At 43.0% G+C, this 25,893-nt stretch overlaps 2 protein-coding genes across 14 annotated transcripts in view; one reads left to right on the top strand and one right to left on the bottom strand.

Moving 5' to 3' along the window:
- PLEK (pleckstrin) overlaps positions 1 to 13,055 on the top strand; it is a 63,848-nt gene extending 50,793 nt beyond the window's left edge. For 8 of the 9 annotated variants that reach the window (XM_087774399.1, XM_087774400.1, XM_087774406.1 and 5 more), the window contains 7 exons: positions 3,537 to 3,718; positions 5,119 to 5,210; positions 5,961 to 6,145; positions 7,850 to 7,954; positions 9,664 to 9,747; positions 10,928 to 10,997; positions 11,886 to 13,055. In XM_087774399.1, the coding sequence (XP_087630525.1) occupies positions 3,537 to 3,718; positions 5,119 to 5,210; positions 5,961 to 6,145; positions 7,850 to 7,954; positions 9,664 to 9,747; positions 10,928 to 10,997; positions 11,886 to 12,025 (858 nt within the window). In that variant the 3' untranslated portion in view covers positions 12,026 to 13,055. The remainder of the gene's footprint in view (positions 1 to 3,536; positions 3,719 to 5,118; positions 5,211 to 5,960; positions 6,146 to 7,849; positions 7,955 to 9,663; positions 9,748 to 10,927; positions 10,998 to 11,885) is intronic. The other variant, XM_009472132.2, reaches the window with a different exon arrangement.
- A 2,883-nt stretch (positions 13,056 to 15,938) lies between these two features.
- On the bottom strand, positions 15,939 to 25,893 carry FBXO48 (F-box protein 48). Of its 5 annotated transcripts, XR_015708171.1 has the most exons (5): positions 25,368 to 25,893; positions 23,736 to 23,960; positions 23,212 to 23,456; positions 19,723 to 19,813; positions 15,939 to 19,048 (listed from the first exon to the last, which is right to left on the bottom strand). XR_015708171.1 is itself a non-coding variant. In XM_009472145.2 (2 exons), exons 1-2 carry the CDS (start codon positions 25,665 to 25,667, stop codon positions 23,799 to 23,801), a joined length of 462 nt encoding a protein of 153 aa, XP_009470420.2. In that variant the 5' UTR covers positions 25,668 to 25,892; the 3' UTR covers positions 23,529 to 23,798. The 5 variants fall into 5 exon arrangements, 1 of the variants encoding a protein (XP_009470420.2); XR_015708173.1 differs by lacking the exons at positions 15,939 to 19,048; positions 19,723 to 19,813 and having other exon boundaries at positions 22,412 to 23,469; XR_015708170.1 differs by lacking the exons at positions 15,939 to 19,048; positions 19,723 to 19,813 and having other exon boundaries at positions 22,412 to 23,456.

Below are 25,893 nucleotides of genomic sequence, written 5' to 3'. Positions count from 1 at the left end.
GAAGGGTTTTTGAGGTTGACCGCTGGTCAAGCCCATTTACTCTTCCTTATTGCTTACAGCTCCTGCCTGAGCCACCCTTGGGCATGGCTGAGCAAACCTTACTGTTTAACCCCTGCAGCTCCGGATCTGACCATCTGCTTCAGCCAGCATGGCTGTGTGCCAGTGCATTGCCTGGGCGCTGGCTGGGAGCTCTTTGTTACAGCACTTGGCTTTACATCTTTTGCAAACCATGAATAATAAAGGTGAAGCATAATTATGTCTAGGGACTAGAGCATGGGGCAGGAAGATTAAATAACCAAATAAAGGAACAGAAATTAAGTATCTCTGCACGCATTTGGTTCTAATTCTGCTGATTTGAAACCATGTTCCTACATTATCTAATTAACAAGCCTCAGCACAGCACTCCTTACTCTGTACATGAGGCATAATGCTGGGGAGAAGGGTACTATGTTCAAGAGTATCACATCACAGTTCCTACATTATAATGGTAGAAATTAAGTTTTTCTTACAAAGCATTCTGCATTCCTTTCCAAACAGGTTTTCTGGGGGAGGAGTTGTTTTTTTTTTTTTTTTTTAACTCCCACAGGAGCACTGACATCAGTATTGGTCTATAGTAGTTGCTTTGAAATGTCAGTAACAGTAACACATTTAACAATAATGAAAAGATAATTCACCAGCGTATGTGCATTCTACAAAATAGGCAGAGAGGTCTGAAGTATCTGATGTCTGCTGAGGGCAGAGTGAGAGAGATCCTCACCTGCCCAAAGGGTTGCTTGGGGATATACCAGTTTGCAGAAGATGCATTGCATCTGTATCAAAGGGTGATGAAGTCTTTGAGCATCGTTCCTTTGACTCTGCAATGAGTTTTACATTATGTTTCATTTTAGTTGCTGGGGCCTTTTCTGAGGGAGAATAGAGGAAAAAAAGGAGGGATCTCAGACCTGGGGGCTGAGGCACCCAAAACACCTTTTCATAAGTAAGATCTGATGCAAAGTTTGCTGAAGTCAGTGGAAGCGATCCAAATGACGTCAGCACGTGTTGGAGCGGGTCCTCTTTATTGAGTTGGTGAAATCGTTCTGCAAGTCCATAGACCAACAGCCCTGGAGACGTGTTTTCTCTTAAAATTTGCACTGTTCAACCAGTCAAAACTGCAACTGCCCAATATGATTAAACCTAAATTTATACATGTATTTCTTGAAAATGTAATATCTTGATTTTTGTATCTTACATTTTACAGCTTTACTATACTGCTGAATTCAGTGCCTCTGCATTCCATCCTGCCTTCTCATTGGTTACATTGCAAAACATACAGTTATTCCTCTCATGGGAATTATTCTGGTTCTTAGTGGTTTGCATACATTACTTCATATGGCTAGAAATGAAAGTATATTTTTAGGACAGGAGTTCTGTAAGGTGAAAAGTGGGATAATTATCATTAAGTCAGTTTTAAGTCCAGTCTCAGTCACTGGGGCTCAGTTTGGAGCAGGCACTATTGAGCCATAAACAGGCTTTTATATTCATCTGGTTAGATTTCAGCTTTTTGAATTGGCTTGTATATCTGCATCAGGGCCTAGCTTGAAACCTCAGGGCACATCACCAACACACTTTGTTTCCTAAATCAATTGCAAAAAGCAGGTGCTGAGGGGAAAGGAAGCAATCTTGGCTTTGTTAAACAGAGATACAGCCTGTTCAGAAGAGGCTGCAACTGCATATTTTGAGATTTTATTTCAAAATGCATTCACCACTGTTTGCTATTCTTGATCCAAAGTTTGATCATTCCTTAATGTGATGTTAATTCTGCTATACTTGTGCTTTATCTGTTTTCCCCATGGCTCCCCTGTGGATAGCATTATCATGTATGGTTGCTCATAGTCAGATTCATTTGTCCTAACTTAAACTATTAAAAATGTTGGGGTTTAGTTCAGTCTAATGGCCTAATTTTCTCAAAAGCACAAACAGATAATGCATCATCAGAGGGAAGCTTGGTCACTTATAGGATTGGAGACTCAACCTCTTCACCACTTTCAGAGGAAGCCTGCATGTCTAGCTTAGTGGCCTAGCTTTCTAAAAGCTAAAGCTAAGAGAAAGAGCTTTCCCAGTCTCTGTGTACTGGAAATGAAAACTCTTCTTTAGCATTTCACTCTATGTTGCTTCTCAGCTCTTTGACTTCGAGAATGCTGATTTTTCCTTTGGTAAAAGTTTGCTTTGGTGCTTTGATATTTCATTCTGTTAATCTGATGTGTTAGCATGACTCTTGGATATTGGGATTTAGAGAGATCTCTGTTTGCTTTTCACATGCACCATACATTGATTTTCAGGATGTAGCTCTTTACTGCATAATAGAAAAGGTGGGTGTTGCTGGAAATATGAACAGTGTCAGATAAGAAATGGTTACTTTTCTGTCTGAAATGGATTTTTGAGGACCCACTGCTTTGTAGGTTTGAAATCTGTCTTCCATGAAAGTCAGCAGGACTTCTGCACAATGTCAGGGCGTCAGAATTTTTCCCATTGGCAGCAATCTGGAAGATGCATATTAGAGATGTTCAGAAACGTGCCATTTACAAATGCAAGCTTCAGTAGACTCATTCAGTGTTTTGATTTCATTGCTGTAGATTCACCACTCTCTGACGATAGTCTCTGCTTTACTTGCCCTCATAAAGCCGCGCTGTTTGCTTGCATGATTAGCCTGTCATTTTTAGATGCCCACTGAGTCAGAGCCTGTTGTATTTATTCTAATACAACTATGGAACAAATTACAGTTCCACTTATGGAGAACTATATTTTAGAGGAAGTGGAAACCCTCTTGCCTGAGTAATTAGATCCGGATTTTCCATCCAAAAGATCACTGGATGAAGACGAGGTCAAACAGTGTGAACTTTGTGGGTGTTTTTTTCAGGCTGGCGTTATTTTTTTTCTGCTGGGACTACCTTTAAAAGATCTTTACTCATTTTTGGGAAATACAGTCTTTCCATTGTTGCTAGCGTGTTTAGATAGGTAGTGATCATAAGGTGTAGCCAAGGGTTGGATGTATCATCTCACTACCAAGCCCTTAAAGGTTTGCTAGGCTGCAAACGTGTTCAGCTACTCTCCAACGTGACTGACCTTTCCTCCCCCTGTGAATCAGTAGCTGAGCAACCTGATGTGGGTTTTTTTCCCTCCTTCAGACTGACCACAGCTCTATAAACATTAAGACAAATTTACACCCACTGTAAGCCTGCAAGGGCTGGGCACTTCAGCTTTTCAGCTGTGTTGAACTTCCCAGCAGAAGTTATGATCAGCAGCTGTATCAGTGCCACTCACCTTGGCTGTACTGACAACGTCAGGATCGCTCACAGGGAAGTAACAAAAGGCGTCAGTTACCTTCACTGCCTGTTCATGTTTTTCTTCATTTTTTTTTTTTAATGTAACTGTGGCTCTAAGGCACTTTCCATAGTCCCTTAGGCACAGGTAGGCTGTATGTCGTGGTGGTACTAGGTTAATCGTGCCCAACTGGCTACACCAAAGTAACTTTTAAAAAACATCATTTATCATTCCAGTTTGTCTTCAAGCTCACTGCAGCCAAGCAGCAGGACCACTTTTTTCAAGCTGCCTACCTGGAGGAAAGAGATGCCTGGGTACGGGATATCAAGAAAGCAATTCGTTGCATAGATGGAGGCCAAAGGTTTGCCAGAAAATCCACAAGAAAGTCTGTCAGACTGCCTGAAACCATCAACCTGAGGTTTGTTCTCATAGCTCTGCTCCCCCATTTACTTCCATCCACCGACAGTGTGCCAGATATGTAACCTCGGTCTGGAAGAGCTCTGAGCTTGTCTGTCCGTGCTACCTCTCTGGTTTCACTCAGAGTCTTTTCTGCATGACTAACAGTTGCAGAACGTACGATGTCGCAGAAATGAGCTAGCGATCAGAACTGGGAAGATCATTTTTAATACATCTTCTCTTACCAAAATATGCTTATTTATCAAAAGATTTTGCTGATAAGGAAATTTCTGAGCACACTGCAGTGCAAAAGGAGACCCCAGCCAAAGTGTGATTCTTCCAGAATATATAAATATTTATATATATAAATATTATAATATAATAACATATATAATTTATAATATAATTATTATAAATTATTATATTATTATAACATATATAATTTATACTATAATAACATATATAATTTATATAACAATATAAATAAATTATATATTGTATATTTTCATACAATATATAATTTACTGAAAAAGTATTTTAAACCTTTTGTTTGCTCTCCAGAGAAATGCTGATGTTAGCCTAGTTTTTGGATGGTGAGCGGAGAGTATTGCCTGCCAGAGAACTTGGAACTGGCAAAGGGAGAAGAAGAGATAAAGGGCACACACAGGAAGCCATCTGTTTGTCAGTACTTAAAAAAATTAAGGACAATTTATTTTTTGCCTCTGAGCAGTAAATACAAATGAGGCTGCAGTGCTCCTTACAAGACAGTAAAACTGCACAAGGCCAAGATCCGACTAAATCTGACTTCACAGGCTTCAGCAGAGGGTCACCCTGACTAACAGGCCAAAGGACTTAGCCTGTGACATTGAGTATTTGTCCTGCTTGTCATTCCAGAGCTCCAAGGAATTAGAGTTCTGAGCAAACGAAAAGCGGGTGGGAGGAAGGAAGTCACACCAGGGTTCACTGAGGTTACTTAGGGCCTCTGAGAGCATGCAGGCTTTTGAGACGTCACAGTGACAGGTTTTCTGCTTAGCCAAGGACCTTTGGGGGAACACAGCGTAAAGCAGTGAGCTCCCCTATTGGCACCAAGGCTGTAGGGCCCTGTGAAGGTGCCTCAGCAGTGGGTGTTCCTCTGCTCACACTACAGTCACCACAAGTTGTTCCATTCTCAAAATACGGGGGTGTGGTGAGCCGTTTGTGCACTCCCCTCTCTGCTCCTGCAGCTGTGACAGTGATGTAGTGAGGCCTCCAGCCTTTGCAACATAAATTTTTCAGGAGATTAAACTAAACCATGCTATAGCTCTGCAGAGAGCAATATGCCAGCAAAACACGAAGACCCCGTGAATGACAATGATATTAATTGTACAAACTGGCTAAAGCTTTTTATTTGCTAACAGTTCCTGTGGTTCTTTTTATGCACAGTGCTTTGTACCTCTCAATGAAAGATCCAGAAAAGGGGATAAAGGAGTTGAAGCTGGAAAAAGATAATAAAGTGTTCAATCACTGCTTTACAGGTAAGGAACTCTTGTCTTTCTTTTCCATACAATAAGGGGAGAACAGGGCCGAGAGACTACAGATAGATTAAACAGCTCTAAGCTCTGTAGAGCACAAAGAAATTTGAGAAGAAAACCTGGCAGATGTTTTCTTGACCAACACGTGAGGTGCTCAAAGGATGAAGCTTAAAAAAGTGTTCAGTTATGGCCATGGTAAGCAAGAGAGGAGGAAGAAATTTAACCAGTGCCAGAAAGATTGAAGTAGATCTTTGTAGACAATTGCATGAAACAACTCCAGAAGAATTATTCCTTTCTCAATTTTTCATCAACAAACTGTGTCACATTGTAATTCCTGTCCTGCTCCAAGTCAAATCTGTGGGTGCTAGAGTCGAAAGTCACACTGTTTCAACAGCACTGTGTCCATAACATAGCAGCCTGGAAGGAAGACTGCCTTCTCCAGGCTTGGCTGTCCTTTGTACTTCCCCAGCCCCTGTCCCTGAGGCTTCCCAGTTCAGCCCTGCATCTCCTCCCAGCTCTCTTCTCCCTCAGGTACGGTGTTCAAGAGTTGTACTGGCCCCTGCCATCAGTTGCATCGGCTGTACCTCACTGGATGACCCAGGCACCTTTCCAGATTAGCTCTCTGTGTTGTCACTAAGATCATCTTTCAGGAGATTGATGAATAGATGGAGTACGCCTGTTGCCTGTGTATTTTTAGGCTTCCTCCTGTCTGTCTTGGTTTGTGGTTGATATTGTTTGTTCCTTTGTAACCAGGAATCGCTGTGATTGACTGGCTGGTGTCTAGCAACGCCATCCGAAATCGCAAAGAAGGTCTGATGCTTGCCTCTTCCCTCTTGAGTGAAGGCTACCTGCAGCCTGCAGGGGATACGTCCAAGGCTGCTGCTGAGGGACTGTCAGACACCCCCTTCTTAGATCTCAGCGATGCCTACTATTACTTTGTGAGTGTTGTATTCTGTTTTTTTTACTGTCCCAGACTTGCTGATGCTCTGCTTTTCTCAGGCTTCTTGTTGGGTTTCTTAAGTCCTGGAGGAAAGATTGTACAGAAATGGAGAGATCCATGTTAATTGTCTTTCTCTATATGCTACTCAGAATGAACTGGCTCACTTTAATATTGGTAAGCAGGACATTTTTTTTTTTCTGGCACCCTTCTAAGTGTGAACTGAATGCTGAGATCAAGCTGGGTTCCTTTTAACTTAGATTTTGTTCCTGGTAATTTCACCAGTGGCCAGAATTTAGCCATCAGTTCCCCTCATGATTCAGTGGAAGGGGGAGAGAGTAATTCATTATCATGGGGCTTCTCAGAGTGCCACAAGTTACAAACCTATTTTTGTGCAGAGCCATCAAATCTGACTCAGTGCAGACACCCCCCCCCCACACACCCCCACCCACCCACCCACACCCACACACACACACACCCTTGCCTGTGATCGGAGCAGCAGAAGTTTTTAGTATCTGCCAATAACATGTGTCCTGGGTAGCTTACCCAACCTTTTCAATTCATTGCTTCATATTCTGTAGATTGATTTGAAGAACTTGCAATATCACAATCACAGTCAAATACTGTTTTAAAGATGTTTGGCTTATGAACTTATGCTAACAAAAGAGTATGCCTTCTGTCAAGTAAAATGCTTAAATATTACAATTCTGTTTATATTTACCACATAGAATCACTCGACTTCAGCAAAACGAATCTTCCATTACTTCATTTGTTTTCCTAGAATGTGTCCCTGGTAGGGAGACTTTACCTGTGCAGCAATGGAAGCAGAGACACTGCTGGTGAAGGCAGTCTTGTGGCCATCACAGTTCCTGGCTACCTGGGATACTTCTGCTAGCAGCCCATGGCGTTCTACTTGCTTTCAGCTTGTTTCTAGTTTGATTCAATACCAATGTGGTGTGAGAAGGCCACAGCAGGTCAATGCCTTGCTATCATACAAGTAGGCAGCACAGACGTTTACTCTAAGCCATACAAATGGTTACCTACACTTAGATCATTTGAACAGTGTAAGGTTTCAGTAAGTAGCATCACAATTTACCTGGTGTGGAATGGATGTGATGCATGGATCCTGAGGCAGCCTGCGCTCAGTGTGCACATCACAACATCACAGCTATAGAAAACTGCAAATTTAAAAAACGAGGGCCCGTTCTTGTTGTTGGAGAAGACAGCTTAGATGAAGCATTTCTTCTTCCCAAATTCTAGAAGGTTGTGAGGGATGGCGGAAGAGTCTGTTGGGTGCAGGGATGGCCAGCCTCGAGTGTATTGGCTGTGCTGGCATTTCTTCATATGAACTGCTATCTGTGCATTTAAAAACCTGTGACATCATGGGATTGAGGCAGCCTATCCATTGTGGAGGAAATGTGATACCAAGAATCGTGGAGAATGGAGGCACTGACATATACACAGATGCTCCAGCTGTCTTCAGATGCCCTGAGACTCATTGGTGTGCTCCTACCTCACATTGAAACGCTTCCATGGTGACTTGGAGAGCTCTTCAACTTCACTGGGAGACTTTTGCAGTAAAAGGGTTGGGTTTTTGGGTGGCAAAAAACAGGATGGAGGGAAGCCAAAGAGAAGCCAAATTTGTACATGTACATAAGCAGGCAGCAGCCATGTAACTTCTGAATTTTCTCTTGTGGTCGTGCAGCCAGACAGTGGGTTTTTCTGCGAGGGAAATTCTAGCGACGATGATGTGGTCCTGAAAGAAGAATTCAGAGGCATAGTAGTCAAACAAGGATGTTTGCTGAAACAGGTCAGTATTGCACGTGTTCCATCCTGTCACTGGGATGATGTTGCATGGATACAAGATTACTCTTTTACACCTAAAAGCTTTAGAGAAGAGAGAAACTAGCCAATGCCATCTCCACACTTGACAGGTTTCATCTCTTTCCCTATTGCCTTTGCACAAAGAATGCTTGCTGTAGTATGGCAGCAGGGCTTTTGCCCAATGTTGCAAGGTTTATTGCTTTTATTACAAAATGAGACAGATCATAGTTTTAATTAGGAAAGAGTGCTAAAGCAGGAGATGTGACAAGTCATTGGTACAATGCAGAACTGAACTCAGGTAAAAAGGCTGCCAATCCAGTTTCCCTTTAGACATACAACTGGATTCAGTTGCTAGTTTTCATAGGCTTTTTCAGCATACCTGAACAAAGGAGTCCTTTCAGTCACTAATGTTTGATCCTGTCCCATCTGTAAGACAGAAGATAACTATATACCTTCCTTTCCAGCAAAACTTTAAGCAATATGGTGAATGTCATGTTAATATCCTTACTTTCTGAGGCCATTGCAAACAGATATTAGTGAACTTGAAGGCAAGACCAAGGTTCTTCAATAAACAGAATATTTCAGTTGGAAGGGCCCTACGATGATCATCTAGTCCAACTGTCTGACCACTTCAGGGCTAACCAAAGGTTGAAGCATATTATTAAGGGCCTGGTCCAAATGCCTCTTCAACACTGACAGACATCAGGCATCAACCACCTCTCTAGGAAGCCTGTTCCAGTGTTTGACCACTCTCTCTGTAAAGAAATGTTTCCTAATATGAAGTCTAAACTTCCACTGTTAAAATATCCCTTGGGAGCGTAAGAACTTTTTGGTGGTGCTCACTTGTAGTTCTCTTGCTCAATCAGATTACTCAAAAGCAATGGAAGAAATAAAATACGCGTCTTTCTGCTAACTCTTACCCTGTCACATTCACCCTCTGTCTAGTTAGTAAGAGCTTCCTTGCAAACAGTGTAGTTAATTGAGAAACTAATATTTTGAAATGCTGAGAGGAAATGATTCATGACAGTCTTCCACCAGTGTTAGTCTGGATTTGGTCACCCTCAGCGAGCTGTGGATCATTGCTTGGAAGTGTCACTGCTTCTGCTGAGAATGCCTGTTTCCCAGACTGAAATGATGGGTGGGGAAAATCTACATCTTCTGAAAGCAATGAGGCATCTACATCCATATTAGAAGGTGGTGTTAATATCTGCTTGAGCTTCTCAGCCATGAACTCTCCAGGGTGCTCGAGCCAGATAAGCCTTTTTTGTTGTTGTTGTTGTCTTTGCAGAGAGAGAAGAACCTTCAGCTCCTTCTTGCCCATAGTTCAAGGTACCTTCCTGCAAGACATTTCGCAGCCATGTTTGCTGGCAAGCATTTAAGCCCAGTTCTCGCAGACCTCCTGTGAATGTCATAGCTACCAGACTATGAGACGTGTTTAGGGGAATCTTCCATGTTGAAGCTGTCCTCCTTTGTACAAAAAATAAAAAGAGAAACCAATGTGATAGCCCAATTGTTGTGCAAAACAGTGGGATGCGGAAAGGCCAGGTTCAAATCCTACTCCAGTGAATATTTCCTGTCCACAATATTCAGCTTTCTCCCTTTTGTATATGCCTGTTCTCTCATGTGTGGGTAAGCTGACTGTAAGCGCTTGCAGGCAAAGCAGTTCGCGACATTCCTGTTTTTCAATTTTCCCAGGGACATCGGAGGAAGAACTGGAAAGTGAGAAAGTTTGTTTTAAGAGACGACCCTGCATATCTTCACTACTATGATCCTGCTGGAGTAAGAGACATTTGGTTTATTTCCCTGTTTGTTTTAAAGCCAATGCCTTGTAGAAATATCTGAATGGAGTATTTGCATGGGAATGTGTGATAGGGCAGACCAAGCAGGGCAGCGGGGCTGTTTGTGCTCACAGGGCCTAGCCATCCTCTGGAAAAGCAGAGTGAAGGATGGTTTCTGGGGCTGCCAAGTCAGGGTGGCAAGTGCCACCCAGACCTGGGAACAGGTAACACCGAACTGTGCTCTCACCTCTTATCTGTGATTAATTAGAATTAATGTGTGCTCTCACTCGATTAAAATGAACTAAGTCATAAGTGCAAATGAACACAATACAGTCATTTTGCAGTTTATAATTGAGGTATTTTCTGTGTCCGGGTGAGACATGGCATTCCATTTCTTATGTCATTCTAATGGGCCAAACCCTGCCCTAAGAAAGGAAGGAGCATTGCCACAGGCAAAACCTGCCCCCCAAAAGCTGGCATTCAGGTAGATTCAGCATTTTATTTCATCCTGCATTGCTGCAGGAGCAGTGCCATTGTGGGTTACAGGTGCTTTATGCCATGCCTGTCCCCCTTGGCAGAGGCAGCCTAGACACACTGAAGAATCAACCCTGAGGAGTTTCTGACCTCCCTATGCCCAGCTTTTCCTGCTCCTGGCATTCCCTCCCAAAGGGCTGAGGTGTGTCAGCTTATAGGGGCTGCTTCTTTGAAACTTATGCCAACAAAAATGCATCTTCACCCGTTCTTTGACTATCACAGTCCTGAAGTGCACAAGAGGCCAAATTGTAAATAAGAGTATAGTTGCTCCTGCTGCTTGGTAAGAGTACTTCTAAGATCTACTCTTTTTCTAACTAATCTTTTTTTCTTTTCACTGTGACATCAGAAGAAAAGTTATAGTTGGCACGAGGCTTATATTCTTCTTGTACCTTTGTTCAGGACATGCTAAATACTCTGCAGACCCTGAATCCCAAATCCCAAAAGAGATTTCCTATTTATTTGCAGGTCTTCCCCCTACCACACCCCCCACCCTCTATGTCACACACAGACTGAGGATCTCCTGGTTTCCCAGGTGACATACTAAGTCAGCAAATGTTTTTGTTTCCATTCTGGAGTTGTAGCCAGATATTAATATGTGAACAGTTTCACAAGTGTTCCATTTCATTTTGATTTCATGTCCTCACCAGGGAGAAGAACCACTAGGAGCAATTCACTTGAGAGGCTGCGTGGTGACAGCAGTGGAAGATATGCCAGACTGTAAGGAATGATATTGAATGAGCTGCGTAATACGGTTTTGGTACATTCTTTCAATCTGCCTGAAATCACAAGTGGCTTTTACTCAAAAGCAATCTATGTGCAATGATTCAGTAATTATTCTAGTAACTAGTCTCTCTGTTGCTGTCTTAATTACTGGAGAAGGATACTGTGGTAAAGATAGCAACAGGGAATCTTGTGTTTTGTCAGTTGTGTAGAGAAGACTTGTCAAAAGGATGACACCATCTGTATGTTAGGATAACTGGCCTCAGACAAAGAAAGCTGAGTTTGCTCTTTTAATTGATAAATTTGAGATGGAAGCTTTATGTTAGAAATGGTTCTGCCAACAAATTATTACTGTTCGCATTCTGTTCCCTCACGAAACCAGAAGTTGTGGGAACAGCAATGGTTAAGCGTTGGTGCAAGGAACAAGAAACACTCATTCCATGCATTCTCCTCTCTATGGGAGAGGCAGACTGTCATACCCAGCAAGAAAGTCTGTTGGCATCTCAACACCTGTGTAGGCTGTGCTGGCAGATATGAAAAGAACTGGAGATTCTGGACGTGACGTGAACTTAAACATCTTATTTTTGTATCTGGCAAGGCATGGGAGGGTTTGGGGAATATGACCTGTCTGCAGGATTGCAGATCCTTCCATGATTGGAGATTAATTAACCAGAGACTCCTGCAGGTGACATGTTCAGAATTCATGGGTTGGTTCTCCAAAGGAGAGGTCTATCTCAGGTCCCAATCTTGCAATCTGTTTGCGAAGGCTTGATCAGGCACAGCTGTAGAAAGGAAGGAAATCCCCTTGCAGTGTGTAAAGGAAGAAACGATGTAAATTCAAGACTTTATTCTCTCATAGCTGACTTCCTTATTTCTTCCCTGTAGCCAAGAAGTACGATGTTGACAACATCCTCTTTGAAATCATCACAGCAGATGAAATCCACTATTACTTGCAAGCAGCCTCGTCTACAGAGCGTACAGAGTGGATCAAAGCAATTCAGGCAGTTGCTAGGACTGGAAAATGAAGATGATCTGCCAGCGAGAAGACAGACAACCGAAACTAGTTAGTCAAAATAAAACAGGAATTTTAGCATTTCACTGATAGAAAGCAATATCATCCAGAAGGGCATCCTAAGGCTTGTGGGTTGGGGGTGAGGGTGGATAGTAAGCTTCAATTCTATACTGGGCACTAACAAACTTTTTTCCCCTTGTGTTATGGTAATATTTTACTAAATTATAGCATAGAACATGCCATATTAATGTGTGCTGCTTAGAGTAATCGGTCTGCCTTGGGAGGGTCGTACCTTATACCTTTCCCTGCTGTCACCGCTGATAGAATTTCACCACTAACAGGGAACAGAGTCATGTCACTGACTGTGAGTGAGGAACTCAACTAGTCACCTACCATTCAGCCCGTGTTGTGTTTCAGTATCATCAGATATTTCAAAGTCTTCCTGAGACAAACTTTACGCTTTCTTCTTTACCAGATCTTTTTACTGCTTGTTCACCTATACAAGTAATGCCATAGATTTAAGGAAAGAAATCAACTCAGTTGGAAACCCGATCCACTCCTTTACAATCCTTCAGTGTTAAGGAAGGAAAAATTGCAGACAACTACACAAACACCATGCGGAAAGCGAGTACAACTCAATGACAGCGGTATGAGGAAAAATCTCTTCCCACAGTATTTCAAATATGAAGCAATCGCAGTTCAACTTCTTTATCCCCTGATTTTGACCTTTGCTAAATTTCTCCACAAGAATCTGCTCTAGGACCATTATTTCCCTTCATTTAGGTCTCAAAAGCAGTTGCTATGGTGCCATGTACTGCTGATTTGACCTGTATTTGAATTAAGAGTTTTACAGGAGAAGGGGAAAGGAACCATGGGTTACTTACCTGAACTGCTAATTTGAAGTGGGTTTGTTTAGGTTTTTCTTTTTCTTTTTTAACCTCCAGCAACATACTTAGTCCTTGGTTCTGTCCTTGGTCTTAAGAATATAAGAGAAACCTTATGCTTGCTGTAACTGAAATAAACATCATTATTTGACAGCGTCAGGTTACCAGATCAATCCTTGTATTTTTGTCTGACTGTATGTATCAAACTTCTAAGTCTTAAACTTGAAGCAGGAGTTGAAAGTCAAGTTAATGACAGATTCTGCATGTAGACTGTTCCTGGTGCAGACTGGTGTTTCTGAGTGCAAGTAAACTTCAAAACTTTCCGAACTCTGTTCGTAGATCTGATATGGTACCTTATCCTTAAGAATTTGTATTCAGATCACTTCAGTCTAAAAATAAATCTGGAGCTAAAGCTTCTCCTCAATTCTGCTTAATTATCCTGTATCTGAGCTAATGAGCTTGAAGGTCTTTTGCCTTAGTATTGCTTATCACAAAGGAAACACAGCCTTGCAGGGACAGCAGGCTGGCAGACACTGCATCGTCACATCCATTTAAGACATCCAGAGGAAATCGGCTTCTGGCAGGCGCTTCCTGTATCTCACGCAAGCTGACGGGATCACTGAAACCTGGTCTGTCATTCTGAGGAAGGAAGACTCATGGCAAAAAGATACCTTGTTTGCTCAGCCTGCTTTCTTGATAATTGCTTTGTGGTTGCTGCATATTTTTGCTTTCAGAGCTCGCTAACCCAAAAATACCCTATGGCATGGGAAAACAGGAAAAAAACCCACACAACCAAACAACAGAAACTTGCCCAGCTTATCAAAGGAGGCTTGCAACTGCCAATTTTTAATACAACTAGAAAGGTTTTACCAGTCTTTGACCTTGTCATTTTTCCCTGTGCCCAGTCAAGGGTACAGCTACCCACCTATGAACAGTATTTTCACTGGTAGATGATGCTAGCCAGTGTATTTGTGGAAGAGCTATTTGTACTGGAGTATATCAATAGGGTCTCTAACCTCATAGGTAGTTCCTCTGAAGACAGATCACAAGGGTTTGTAGGTGTCTCTGCTTCTTGGCCGAAACGGGAAGACTGGAAGTCTATGTCTGATGCCACCCTACCTACATTTCTTGCTATAAATGCTTTCATTTGCCTGAGACCGGTACTGGGAGTGACTCCAAACTGTTCTTCCTTTTAGTCAGGTTCTTATACATTTCTTGACATCAATAATTAGCTCTACATTCCAGGGCGAATGTGCTCTAGTCCACTTTCAGACAAGGCCTGACAAGAAAAACGATATATTTCACAGACCTTTCTCTCCGATAAGCTCTTCACAAGGGACAAATTGGGGACCAGGGTTATTATGGGGCTAGTTTTCAAAGACATTTGGTTTCCTAGAACATGGCGGTGCTTTTGAAAAACAAAGTAGGTACCTGAATGCTACCAGCAGTCTGACCTTAGGAATCGTGCATGAGAGGATGACAATTGTCACAACCCTTGAACTGAGTCAGGAAAGTCACTAAGGAGAGAGCTACTGAAGTTGAGACAAGGTGGTGAGGACTACTGTAACAGATGTCTGTTTATGAGAAAAAAAAGGTTAGTTTTACATCACTACAATTTCTAGAGATACTAAATAGTTCTTGTCCAAGGGAATTCAGTGTTAAAAAGCAACTACAAGTCTATCGTAGATTGTGAGTCCAGCCTAGTTACTCTGAAGGCATGGAAGGGAAGAGGCACGTATCCTGAATGCTAGCACAAGACAGGAGAGAGCAGGCCTAGTACAAGGAGCTACTAATTGAAAGAGGAAAAACAGAAGAGCAGACCTTCGTGTGCCATGCTTCCTCCATCTGTTTTTACTCCCTAACTATTTAAATCACACTTATACGCACTTAGCAATTACTACATCAATCAGTTCCTTTTTTACTTATAACATGAATTAATCTTTTTTCATAGACTAAAGGACAGCAAAATAAACCATTGTGGATAAGGATTATATTTATAATCTTCAATTACTGTAAGACTTGTATGATATAATTTACTATAAAGATCCTCTTAGGTTCATGTTTGACTTGCCACATATTACACTGAGCAGTTTTCCCTCCTCTGGAATGCTGACTGCCTGCTTACTGCACTCAGGTTTTCAGGAACATTTATTAACCATGCAGCCATAAAAACACCCATGTAGACATAGAGCTCCTTCTTCCATGGTTTAAAAGAAAACACGACAAAGCAAACCGCACACACATACACTGAAAAAATAACATCCATGAGGACTGTAACTGCCTGACAAGCTTTCAGCCACAGGTGTTTCTTCTTCTTATAATCCAATAAACACTGCATATGGAGGTAGTTCTGTCTTAATGAATCTCTAGCAGTGGTTTCCAAGAGCTATTTACTTTCCCTGCACCGCAGCTTTCTTCTGAAGGGTAAGGCTAGTGTTATTTTGTTGCTAAATGTAGTTATTTTGGTGCTGTTTTTTGCAGTGTGCTGCCTTTGCTTTTTATTTGAAAGAATAGTTAACAGAAAGTGTTAAAGATCTGCTGAAAACGTGCTTTTAGTAATAGAACAGTTTATTGAGGAATTGTTAATCAAAATTAGTTCGTAAAGAGCAAAAAACTACTTAAGGCCTCTGAGGTAAGATTTAGTGTGTACTGTCAGATCTCTCTTTTAGACGGAGTTTTTATTTGCATTTGTCTTACAACACTGCAGATAATTCTTCAGTGCAGTAATATTGCTTCTGTCTTTGTCAAAGAGGTCACTTTATTACAAATATTAAACATCAATTATTTCCTTTTATTTTTTCCTAATTTGTTCTCAAATACTTCAGAAGTTATTTTAAGTTTAAACAACTTGCTTCACAGGGCTCTGGATAAGCATTTTTTATTGTTAGTAATGTGCCTCCCTTTGTTCTGAGTTCAGGCTTGGGTAGCACCAAAACTAAGAATCCTGAAGGCTTCCCTTAAGTAACTTTTTTAGTGAGGGACAGAAACGTTTTAGTAGGATGGGGTTTTTTGGGGGGGGCGGGGGGTGGGGTGGGTTGTTTTTTTGTTGGTGTTTTTTTTTTTTTGTTTGTACCTTTTAAAACTGTAGGAGACTATAGGAGGAACTTTAAAAAGCAAAATGAGTAGATAACAGTCCTCTGCTGGTTGCAGGTAGTCGGTATTTCTATGGGTGCCTTCAGTTTGTGTTTTGAAAAGTGCACGTGTTTTTTGCTTGTGAACAGCAGTCTTCTCATTGATGTACAGAGATTTTACCGTGCTCAGTGTGAGCTTCTGTGTGCAGTAGAAGACTTGAAGATGGGCTTCAAATTTCTTTCTCCAGTTTGGGTTTCCTGCTGGCTAACAGGGGGATGTGTTTTCTTCTCACCAAACACTTTTCTTGGAGGAGTTTTTGGGTTTGATACTCTGGCAGCCTGAGAAAACTGTATGTGCCATGAAATAAATAGTACCAAGTTCTTTAGCATACCTACTTAAATAATTTTTAAGTAAATATATTATGTTGAGTTTGTCCTAAAGTAAATAAAAGTGGAATATATATGCTCTTATGTGTTAATAATATGCCACAATATGCAAGAGGTTCTTTTCGAAAGCTGAGGTAAAATAAAATGCAAGGCTGTTCACACAGCCTCTGGTTTGAAGGATCTCTTCCAGATTATACGATTAAGTAATTGCATAGTTATATTATTTAGCCTGGCAGATGAGCAGTTTGCAGTGTATAAAGTGTCAGATGTTTGCCCTTTAGCATCAGGACACAGGATGGAAATCTCAGGCCTGCTTCTTGTGACCAATGTTGACAGTGACTAAGGCATCTTTCTCTTGCTCTCTAACCCTTTCTCCGCTACCTAGGAGTGGGGTTCCTGAGTGTATCTCTCATATGTTTCTGTGGTACTTGTGTGACGCTAAGGAACATAAAGATGACTTAAAAAGCAAATGGTTGAGGCAGGATCAGTGTTCTGACTGCTAAAGCGCTGGTGCCTTTCGGGTTGACTTTGCCCACCCACCACACGTGGCTCAGCTGCTCACGGGAGCCTTGTTGCAATGTGGAGCCTTTGCACTGCTCCCACCTGGTTTCAGCAGCCGCTGGATTGGAGCCCGAAAGAGGAGAGTGTCTTTTGCCAGCTCTGTGGAAGTCGTTTCAGTATGAGAATGAGACTTAGTCCTGGCCGATCTGCAAAATGAATGTGGCAGGGAGCCGCCATCTGTATCTGCAAGTTGTTTTTGTTGTGTGGGATGATGATATAATTGAAGTCTGAATCTGATGCATGAAGAATAATTTGAATGTGGTTACTTCATCACCTTTTGAAGGTATTTTAGGAACTGCTTTACCTCTTAAAATGGCGGGTTGGTGATCTGCAAGCCAAGCAAACAAAAAACACCCTTGAAGAATCTCTGACTGAAAACAAGGTTCTTCTTTTGTTGTTACTCGTGAGGCTTCTTGAAATAAAGCCTCTCGCTTCGTTTCAAAATAAGTTTGTTTTTTTTTTTTTTTCTCCTGGATTAGAACGTAGGACTTCCTGCTTTGCATTTAGAACCAAAACTGTGGCTTTCCACACTTTGTTTCTGGTTCTTGTAGATTGCTTATTTTTTTTTTTCCTTTCAGTTTGGTTGAAGGGAGAGTAAAACTGTGTATGAAAGCTGAGGAAGACGCCGCTTTTCATGCTTGATTGGACTTCCATTATAAGTGTAACAGGGTATAGTAAAACTCTTCACCTTCCCTGCATAGACTCTTGCCTTTTTTTAAGATGACAACAGGTTTCCCTGTCTTTCTCCATCCCATTAAAAGATGACTGAGAACGAGGGAGGAAAGGAATCGAAGGCAAGTGCTGATGAAACTGATGGATTTTTGCTTCCAGCAGTTGAAAGGGAGGGAAATTATGTTAGTAATTTTTTCAGAATTTGCCTTCAGTATGTCTTTCACCAAAATCTTGGCTATTAATAAACCAGAGTGATCAAGGGAGAGGAGGAGGAACTGGGGATCTACTAGTTTAATTAAAACAAAAAACAACTAAAAAAATCCAAAAGTAGACACACTAATATTTTTATTTAAAGTAAGGCTTTTTTTTTTTCCCAATTTACATCTTCAATTTCCCCTTTCTCCTCTTCCCTCCACCCCACCTCCTCCTTCTTAAAGCTATTTTGACCTAAACGTCTTAATCTAAAAAGAGAGCCTGTGGCTCTGCTTTTTAGGCCTCATAGAGTGGAACTCAGATACGTAAACATGAACACCTAGTGGCATTTTAGATGTGCAACAACATACCACGTGCTCTTTAGTCACGCCTCTAGAACAGCAAAAACTTCCTCTCATCTCCTCATACCTACACGCTGTGTATAGATGTTTGGTTACTTATGGATATTAAGTGCTGTTATAGGCTCCCTCTTTAAGCATACGAGGAACGCCCAGTGTTATTATCTGTAGGTACATGTGTTGATAAGAGTTGCGTGTTAGAATGACTTTAAAAGAGCAGCATAATTTAGTGATAAAATTGTCTACAGGCTAGTGATGTTCAAACACAAAGGTGCATTAGAAAAGCTGATTAGTTTGGTCAGCCACAGTAGATGAAACTTGAGGCACGTTTCTGTTATTGGCCATACTGTCAAATGGCTATACACTGTATCTTGCGAAACCTAGGTGTTAGGATTTCCTAGCTAAACTTGTACAGTACTCTTGTTCTTCATATTGTGATGGAATAATAGTGGAAGCTATTGAAAATATTCCCTCAATTGAACAGGTGAGTGAAGTTCTTACGAGGTATTGTCATACTTCGTTTATCAGCTAGCTGTAAGATACTGTTGCTGCAAAAAATATTTTGCCTTTCTCAACTTTTCTTTTTTCCCCTGTTAGAATTAAAGGCTTAAGGTGGCTGGTTGGTTGGTTTGAAGTTTTCCCTCTGTTCCCAACTTGCTCAACCTACGCCTTCAATTCAGCCTTCAAGTTGATTCCTCCAATAGGTAGCTGGTAACATCTTGTGTTCTGAGATCACGGAGATGTTTAAAAGCAATATTTAGTTTTATAGCTAATACATTATCTCATGGCTATTGGTGTCCTGCGACATCTGGAGAAATCTTTGTGTAGAGCTTGAAGTGTCTGGCATCTTGGCAAAAAAACCAGCCTGTGCAGTCAACACTCCCATATTGGCAAGCAGCAGCTCCTTTGCCTGTTAAGATTTTTAAGGACCATGCATTAAAACCAGCATGTGCCATTCTAATAATATTTTTAAACGTGAATCAAAAAAAGCTAGTGTTGTACCTGATTTGCATGCTCTACCAGGCTGCTTTTTATTCCCGCCCCCGCCCCCGCCCCCCCCCAGCTTTGAAAATCCACAGTTACTGGACGTGGGTGGTGGTGTTGGACATGACAATTCTGAGGAGTTAGAGGTGGCTGCAGGCACCTCTCCTGGTACATAGAATTGGCCTCTTGGGGATCATCTTGGTAGGTCCCCGAGGACCTCCGAGTTTGTTGTCCATCACCTCTCTCCTTCTCCCCCCTTCTACCCACAGTTGTAGCTTGGGCTTTTTTGGTTTACCAGAATAGTTGAAGTAGGTCTAGCCCTTAGCACTGAGGCCTGAAAAAAAAAAAACAAATCACACCACCAACCCCCAATTCTTAGCGCTGTTGTGCTGATCAGAAGCTGCCACTGACTCAGTGTTAAATGCAGCAGGTGATTTCTTCCATGGTTTTGGGGACAGACTTTTCTGAACAACAATATGCTGAAAAACAACCGCAAAGTGTCAGGATGCTCTTGGGAATCTGATATGCCTCTACCCAAGTTCGTTTGGAGAGAAAATACCACGACCCCCACCCCAGATCCTCCCATCTGTATGCCTTTACCTGTCAGCTCTCGCAGGCTGAAGCAGCTGATCCCAGTCCTGAGCCTGACTGTTCTGTCTTCCATTGGGATAACTCTGTCACTTGGGACCTTCTGGAGATGAACAGGATAGAGACATGAAAACATTAGGGCCTGCCTATCAGAAGAAACATTTCTCTTGACAAAATTAGCTTTGAAATTTGAGTGGTCTAATGAAGAAAAGTCTGTGGTGATTAAACATGTCGTGCTTTCTTTTTCATTTAGTCTGACTCTTAATGGTAATGGCTCAAAGCCACATCCTGCACCATGATGAAATAAAGCCACGCTGTCAGCTCCTCCCTTCAAAAATGGAGCACTGCAATACCACGTAGTCACAAGGAAGGTTCTGATACCACAGGTGGTTTTGGAAATGCAGAAATAAAATACCGACCTCAGGGGGCCTGAGGTTGAGCTTCGGTGTTGGGCACCTTGATGTCCAGCTGTGTGCAGCAGCCTGGGACATTTTGTGCAGCAGGGGAACTTTTTTTTTTTTTTCATCCCAGAAACCTGGCTGGTTTGAGCCTGTGTTGCATAGTTGGGGTGTGTGGGCAGAGGACATCGTATTTGCTGTGCACCGCACAAGCTTCACGTGCTCTTTCAAAGGGTCTGCTCTGTCTTAGGAAAGCTGGGTGGGCAGGAGGGTGAAAGGCAGGAAAGCCAGGGATGCCTGGGTGATGGGTGCCTCGGGTGCCTTTCCGCAGCTGACACCTTCCGAGCAGGAGTGTAGAACTGGCATTTGAACGCAGTGGGAAGGTCAGTGGGGTTTGCTAAAGTAGAACTTTCCACTTCCTCAGGAACTTATGGGTAAGAGAGCTGGGCACTGGAGCGGAAAAATGGTTTCACTAGTCACCTAGGTGGGAGGCTAGCTGGTGCGTGTCCTGGGATGGTAAGTGGGTTTTATATGTGTGGCCTTAGCTGCTGAGGACGCTGTCTGGGGAAGGGTACCTACACATTAGCACTGATTTAGGCACCAGTACGGTCTTTCTGTTGCTGGCATTTTGGTGGTTTTTGCTTGCAGGTAGGAGGGGAAAGAGATGAGTCCGCATCAGCTGGTGTAGGAAGTGCCACTGTTTGGAGCGATGGATGCTGCTGGGGTGTTTTTAAAGAGAAGAGAGCACATCCAGCCTGCAGCGGAGCTGGGAGGCTGAGTAGGTGGTGCAGGGGCAGAGGAGAGCAGAACAGAAGGCCAGAATTGCTGTAATGAAATCTCCAGGGGGAATTAAAACCCTTAAAGGAGGGGCTCAGAGCGGGGAGGAGAAGCAAGCTTTGTTTTCATGAGAATTTGTACTTAAATACTTGGTTTTTTCTTTCAGTAATAGATTTTTCATGAGAAACTTACACCACTGCTACTCCAGGCTTAAAGATCCAGGCCTTGCCTAATTGCATAGCTGAGTGTTTAATGAGGCACAGCCACCCGATCTGGACAGAGGTAGAGGCACAACAGATACTGGTGATTCCTACGCTCGTACGAGAATGGGGAAAAGCTACAGCTAAGTGCACAGTGAAACAACTCTGTGTCGGGATTTATACCAGAATAATTATTCTATTTAAAAATTGTATCCTGAGACAAATATATGAGAACTGACAGCTGAGGGGCAGGAAAGGAGCAGAAAGAGGGGATAAATGTCTGGGAGTTAGAGACTGGAGGTAACAGGAGGAGGCTGGGTGAGAAGAAGGGTGAGGGACTAGATCCGTTATTGTGCACTTTTCCTGTCTTATGATTAGTAAATTGGGCACTCCTGAGGTGATGAGAATGTACTGCTAGTATTATTTTCTTCTTTATTAATTTATATGCACTATTTTCACTTCTAGCTCTCTTAAATTCAGGGTAAAAGATACTGTGAGCAGGGGTGAGGCAGCAGCTTCAGTAGAAAAACTGTTGTGCTTGGGTGTGGTTTGTTTGGTTTTTTTTTTAATTTGAGCTAACTAGATACAGTCTTAGAGCAGAATAGCTAATAATAAAGGAAGCAGTGTTTGCAATTCATTGAGCTTTGTGCTACACCCACCATACTTAGCAATGCTCTTTATTCTGAGTTATGCTTCAGCCATGTTTGCCAGCGGGGTGATAGCAGAAGCTTCAGTGAATTTTGGGTACTGCATCTGTTTTGGCTAACGTAGCAGTCATCCCACAAGAACAGCGTTAACTCTTTTGGCAGTAAAGGGAGATGTTGCATATCTTTATAAAACCTAGTGCAATGGGGTCCTGATCCTGGGACTAACACTTACCTATAAGCAATAAATTGCAAAAGATGTATACGAAGCATTATCCAGTCATTGCATTATGTTACACAATGTTGTTGATGAGAAAGCTGTCTCAATTAGATATGCTACTCGTGATTTAGAAAAGGTACAGGTGCTTAGGAACTGAAAACCTGTTCTGTTGGGGAAAATGTATGAGGCTCGAGGAAGTGGATCAGTTTTGATGAGATCTATTGAATGCTCCAAACTAGAAAAGGGATCAGGTAACATACTGTTCTTGGAAGCACTTTAGAAGTACCAGTTTCACCTGGCTGTTGTGCTTCTTCCTTGGCCTGTAGATACGGGCACCTACAACAAACAGCCTGTAAGCCCAGAAAGTTGCAATAAAAGGGAGTAAAAAATACCAGGTATTTTCACCAGATATTCTGCAATGGTTAAATAACTGTGAGAAAATAAAAATGCATAAGTCGGAAGGAAGTTTAAACTAATGGTTTGTTTAATCACCAGCACCATCAAACAAAAACCGCTACTGGGTCTTAGCCCAGAGGACTGTGGCCTGTATTTTCAGAGCAAAATTGCTCTACTGCTCCATCTAGTGTTATTGGGCCCCCTCGTTAAAGGTAAGGGCTGGACCTCATTTAAGTAAACTCCTGTATCTAACAGGAGCCTGATCTAGCGCCATTGAACCTCAGGTTTATGACGGGACACTTTGGCCCTTCTGTTGCCAGAATGTTTTCTGCCAAAGTCCGCAGTAGTTATTTGAAATCGCTTCATGTTAACTAAGTTTCATAAGCATGGTAGAAGTCTTCCTATGGAAAACTGGTCCCAGATTGGTGACTGAATTTTGTAGGAATACTTCAAGCAATAGGGACCTTCCCAGGGTTTTCCCACTTTTTAGTGCAAAGTAGGTAGGGAAAGGTCATATTCAAACAGAATTGTAATAAATTGATTTTGTGGTCACTCTTATGTTGAGTAATGTGACAGGCATCTCCTCTTTTACTAGCAGCGGTTTTTAAAGTCAGTGCCAAAAACTGGCGCTGGTGCAGCAGGGTCTGTGTGATGGGAGATGCTCATATAGGAAAAAACTGGATTTCTGAATGTGTTTTAGCCTGACTACAAAAATATATGAAGTTCCGTTATTTCATATGGTAATCTGAGTTATTTTGTTCGAAGTAGTAAATTTTGCTCTACTCCTCATCATGCAAATGACTAAAATGCACAGCTAGTGGCAGAGAGACCGTTAGTTACGTGGCTGCTTCAGTCCTGCCCCTTGCCTGCATTTGTGAGTCCTAATCCAGGAGTCCCATAGCCGGGCAGTGGGAATGCAGTGCTGCCCTGAGCACTAACACCTCTGGGGGTGCAGGTTCAGAGAAGATCCTTGTGAGGGCTCCGTCCCTGGAGATGGGCGCTGGGGATGTTCAGCTGATCCTGAGGTGGCTGCCTTGGCCTCTTCTTTTCTTCCCAATGTCTGGATTTGGCCCTTCTGCAGCCTTCCTTTGTGGGCTCTCGTGCTGTGCTGCTGATATGATACACTTCAAGTCAAACACGCTTTTTTTTTAAAGTCATCTCTTCCAAAATAAAAAGTGCAAACTGAAAGTACAATCAACATCTTTTTGACAATACAGCAGAACGTTAAATTTACAAATATAAAATTACAACTGAATATTTAGTCTTATTTAGAATTTTACAGAAAATTAATCAGATAAAGTGCAAATAAAAAAATAGACTTTTTTTTGGGGGGGGAAGCTTTCATCATATGTTTGCAAACACAACTGATTTTGAACAGAAGAATATTTACAGTTTCGCAGTCTGTGAGTTGTTGATAGAAGGTTCTTGAGTTGCAAGAAGCAGTGCTAGTTTCTCATCTCTCAAGTTCTGCTTCCAGGATTTCTCCCCATGTGTCGACGTCCATCGGATACATGCTTTTCTCTGGCAAGCTGCTTTGTGAAGGAATGTTGCTGTATTTCCCGCTCAGCCATTCTTGCTTCACTTTGCTTTTCCAGTAGTTTCTCAGTAATGTGATCTGATGGAAAAACAGACAGCTCAACTCTTGGAAGTGAACTGATTAAGTTGCATTCAATACAAGTAAGTTTTGCATTGGAATAGTAATGCTAGAAAAAGGATTTGAATTTTTGAATGTGAAGAAGCATTTGAAGAATGTGTCTTTGGATATCTAGATGCTAAGCCCAGGAAGGTGCACTGCTGCCAAGATGCAGACCTTGGCCTCCTTCCAACTTTCCTGTTCTAAGTTGGGTGGAGGATTGCTTCTCGCCTCAGTTCTTTGAGGGTCCAGATGAAAGCCCTAAACCGGGAATTAATCTTCCTCCATACTCCTTAAAAGAGGTGCCTTTCGCTTTGTCTTCCTATTTGGGTAGTGACCTTTAACTCTTGTTTGGGCTCTTAATGCAGGCTGGCTGGGTTCTTCTCTTCAGCCAACCTTTTAGTGCAAGGAAATGCTGACTTGGTGTGTTTGTTGCTTCTACTTCAAATCTCCTCCAGATAAAATAGAGAATCGGAGCTCTGGGAATTCCTGTGCAAGAGTAGTAAGAGCTGTACATTTCAAGGGCAACCACGACCTGCTCATGGCTTTGCCTCATACTGAAACAACTCTACTGAAATGTGGGAGTCCAGAACTGTTTGGTTTGGTTTGTGGGTGGTTTGTTTTTTTTTTTTTTTTGCTGCTGCTTCTCTCTTTTCACCCCTCCACCGCCCCCCTGCTCTCAAACACACCAGCTAAAATGAGGTGGGGATCATCCTCTAGCTGGTCCAGAGTAGTAACTGTGACACCACTCCTCTCCTGATCTACCTCAGCTTGCAGGCTGGACTCGACAGTGATAGATCTTCCAGCACGTTCAGCTCCTAACTCCTCAGAGCAGCTGTAACTGGGAGTGTGTGTAGGGAGAGTTTCAAAACAGCTCCTCTGAGCTCCTGCTTGTTTCCTCTTCTCTACCCCATTTTTTTTTCTCCTGGATGTGTGTTGCTCAAGGCGTATTGAGGCAGAGCAACCCAAAGATGAATTTCTGGGAAGTCATTCCTCGCCAGCAGAACTATTCCCATGAAATACAACCAGAGAGTGCGCACTGCCTTGTGGGGGTAAGTTGTATTCTTTCATGTTAGGGCTGTGCAGACTTCGCTGTGATGAACGTCAGTGGTGAGGCGGTGCGGGGCAGCGTGAGGACTACACGGGGTGAGCCGGGCCGGCCAGATGTGGCCCTGGGTAGGAAACGGGACAGCCTTGCTTTCATCTCTCTGTGTATTTAACCAGATGCCCAGCTGTTGGGGCGCACTGCTGAGCCACGCTGTGATCACAGCAGTTCTCCCATTAGCCTGGGACAGAGGAGATGTGCTGATGTAATTTCTTTACATATTTCTATTACCAATCCCAGAAGCCTCGACGCTGCTGACGTCACGCCACTGATGTTAAATTTACCTTCCAGGAATATCCATTTCCTCGATCGCAGTCGATCTCCCGCTGGCAGACAGCCCTCACGCTCAAGCAGTGGTGCCTCCACAAGCCGTCGTTGCTCTCGATGACGCGGTGCCAGCCCTTGCACGTCACGGCCGCGTGGCACAAGCTCTCAACGTCCAGGTCGCTGAAAATCCGAGAGCTGACCTCCGGAGGGAGGAGAGCCACGAAGTCGGCCGGGCCGCCTCCTCCTCCCCCCCGCCTCCCCTCCCGGCCGGCAGGGAGGAGCGCGGGTGCCCCGGCGGCAGAGCGCTCCCCCTCCATCGCCGCGGCCTCGGGGCGGGGAGGGCGCCCCCCGTCACCGCCGCCGCCTCTGCGGGCGGCCGCCGCCGGCAGCACCCGGGGCCGGTTCTCCGCCCGCCGGCATGTCCCTGCCTGCTGCCCGCCGCGTCACGCCACGGCGGCGTCGGGGGGGTTTCAGGCGAATCTTTCGCTTCCCGAGCCCGCAGGGGCGGCGCGGCCCCGCCGCTCTGAAGGCGAGTGACGCAGC

The sequence above is a fragment of the Nipponia nippon genome, unplaced genomic scaffold (genome assembly GCF_047370975.1).
Source record: "Nipponia nippon isolate SJK-2023a ecotype South Korea unplaced genomic scaffold, ASM4737097v1 scaffold_4, whole genome shotgun sequence".
NCBI classification, from domain to species: domain Eukaryota; kingdom Metazoa; phylum Chordata; class Aves; order Pelecaniformes; family Threskiornithidae; genus Nipponia; species Nipponia nippon.
This window is presented reverse-complemented; position numbering and strand designations above follow the sequence as displayed.

Coding starts and splice junctions, on each gene's coding strand:
- FBXO48 (XM_009472145.2), bottom strand. CDS start 25,667: ATGGAGGGGGAGCGCTCTGCCGCCGGGGCACCCGCGCTCCTCCCTGCC. Junction 23,961..25,367: donor GAAATGGATATTCCTGGAAG/GTAAATTTAACA, acceptor TTTTTCCATCAG/ATCACATTACTGAGAAACTA.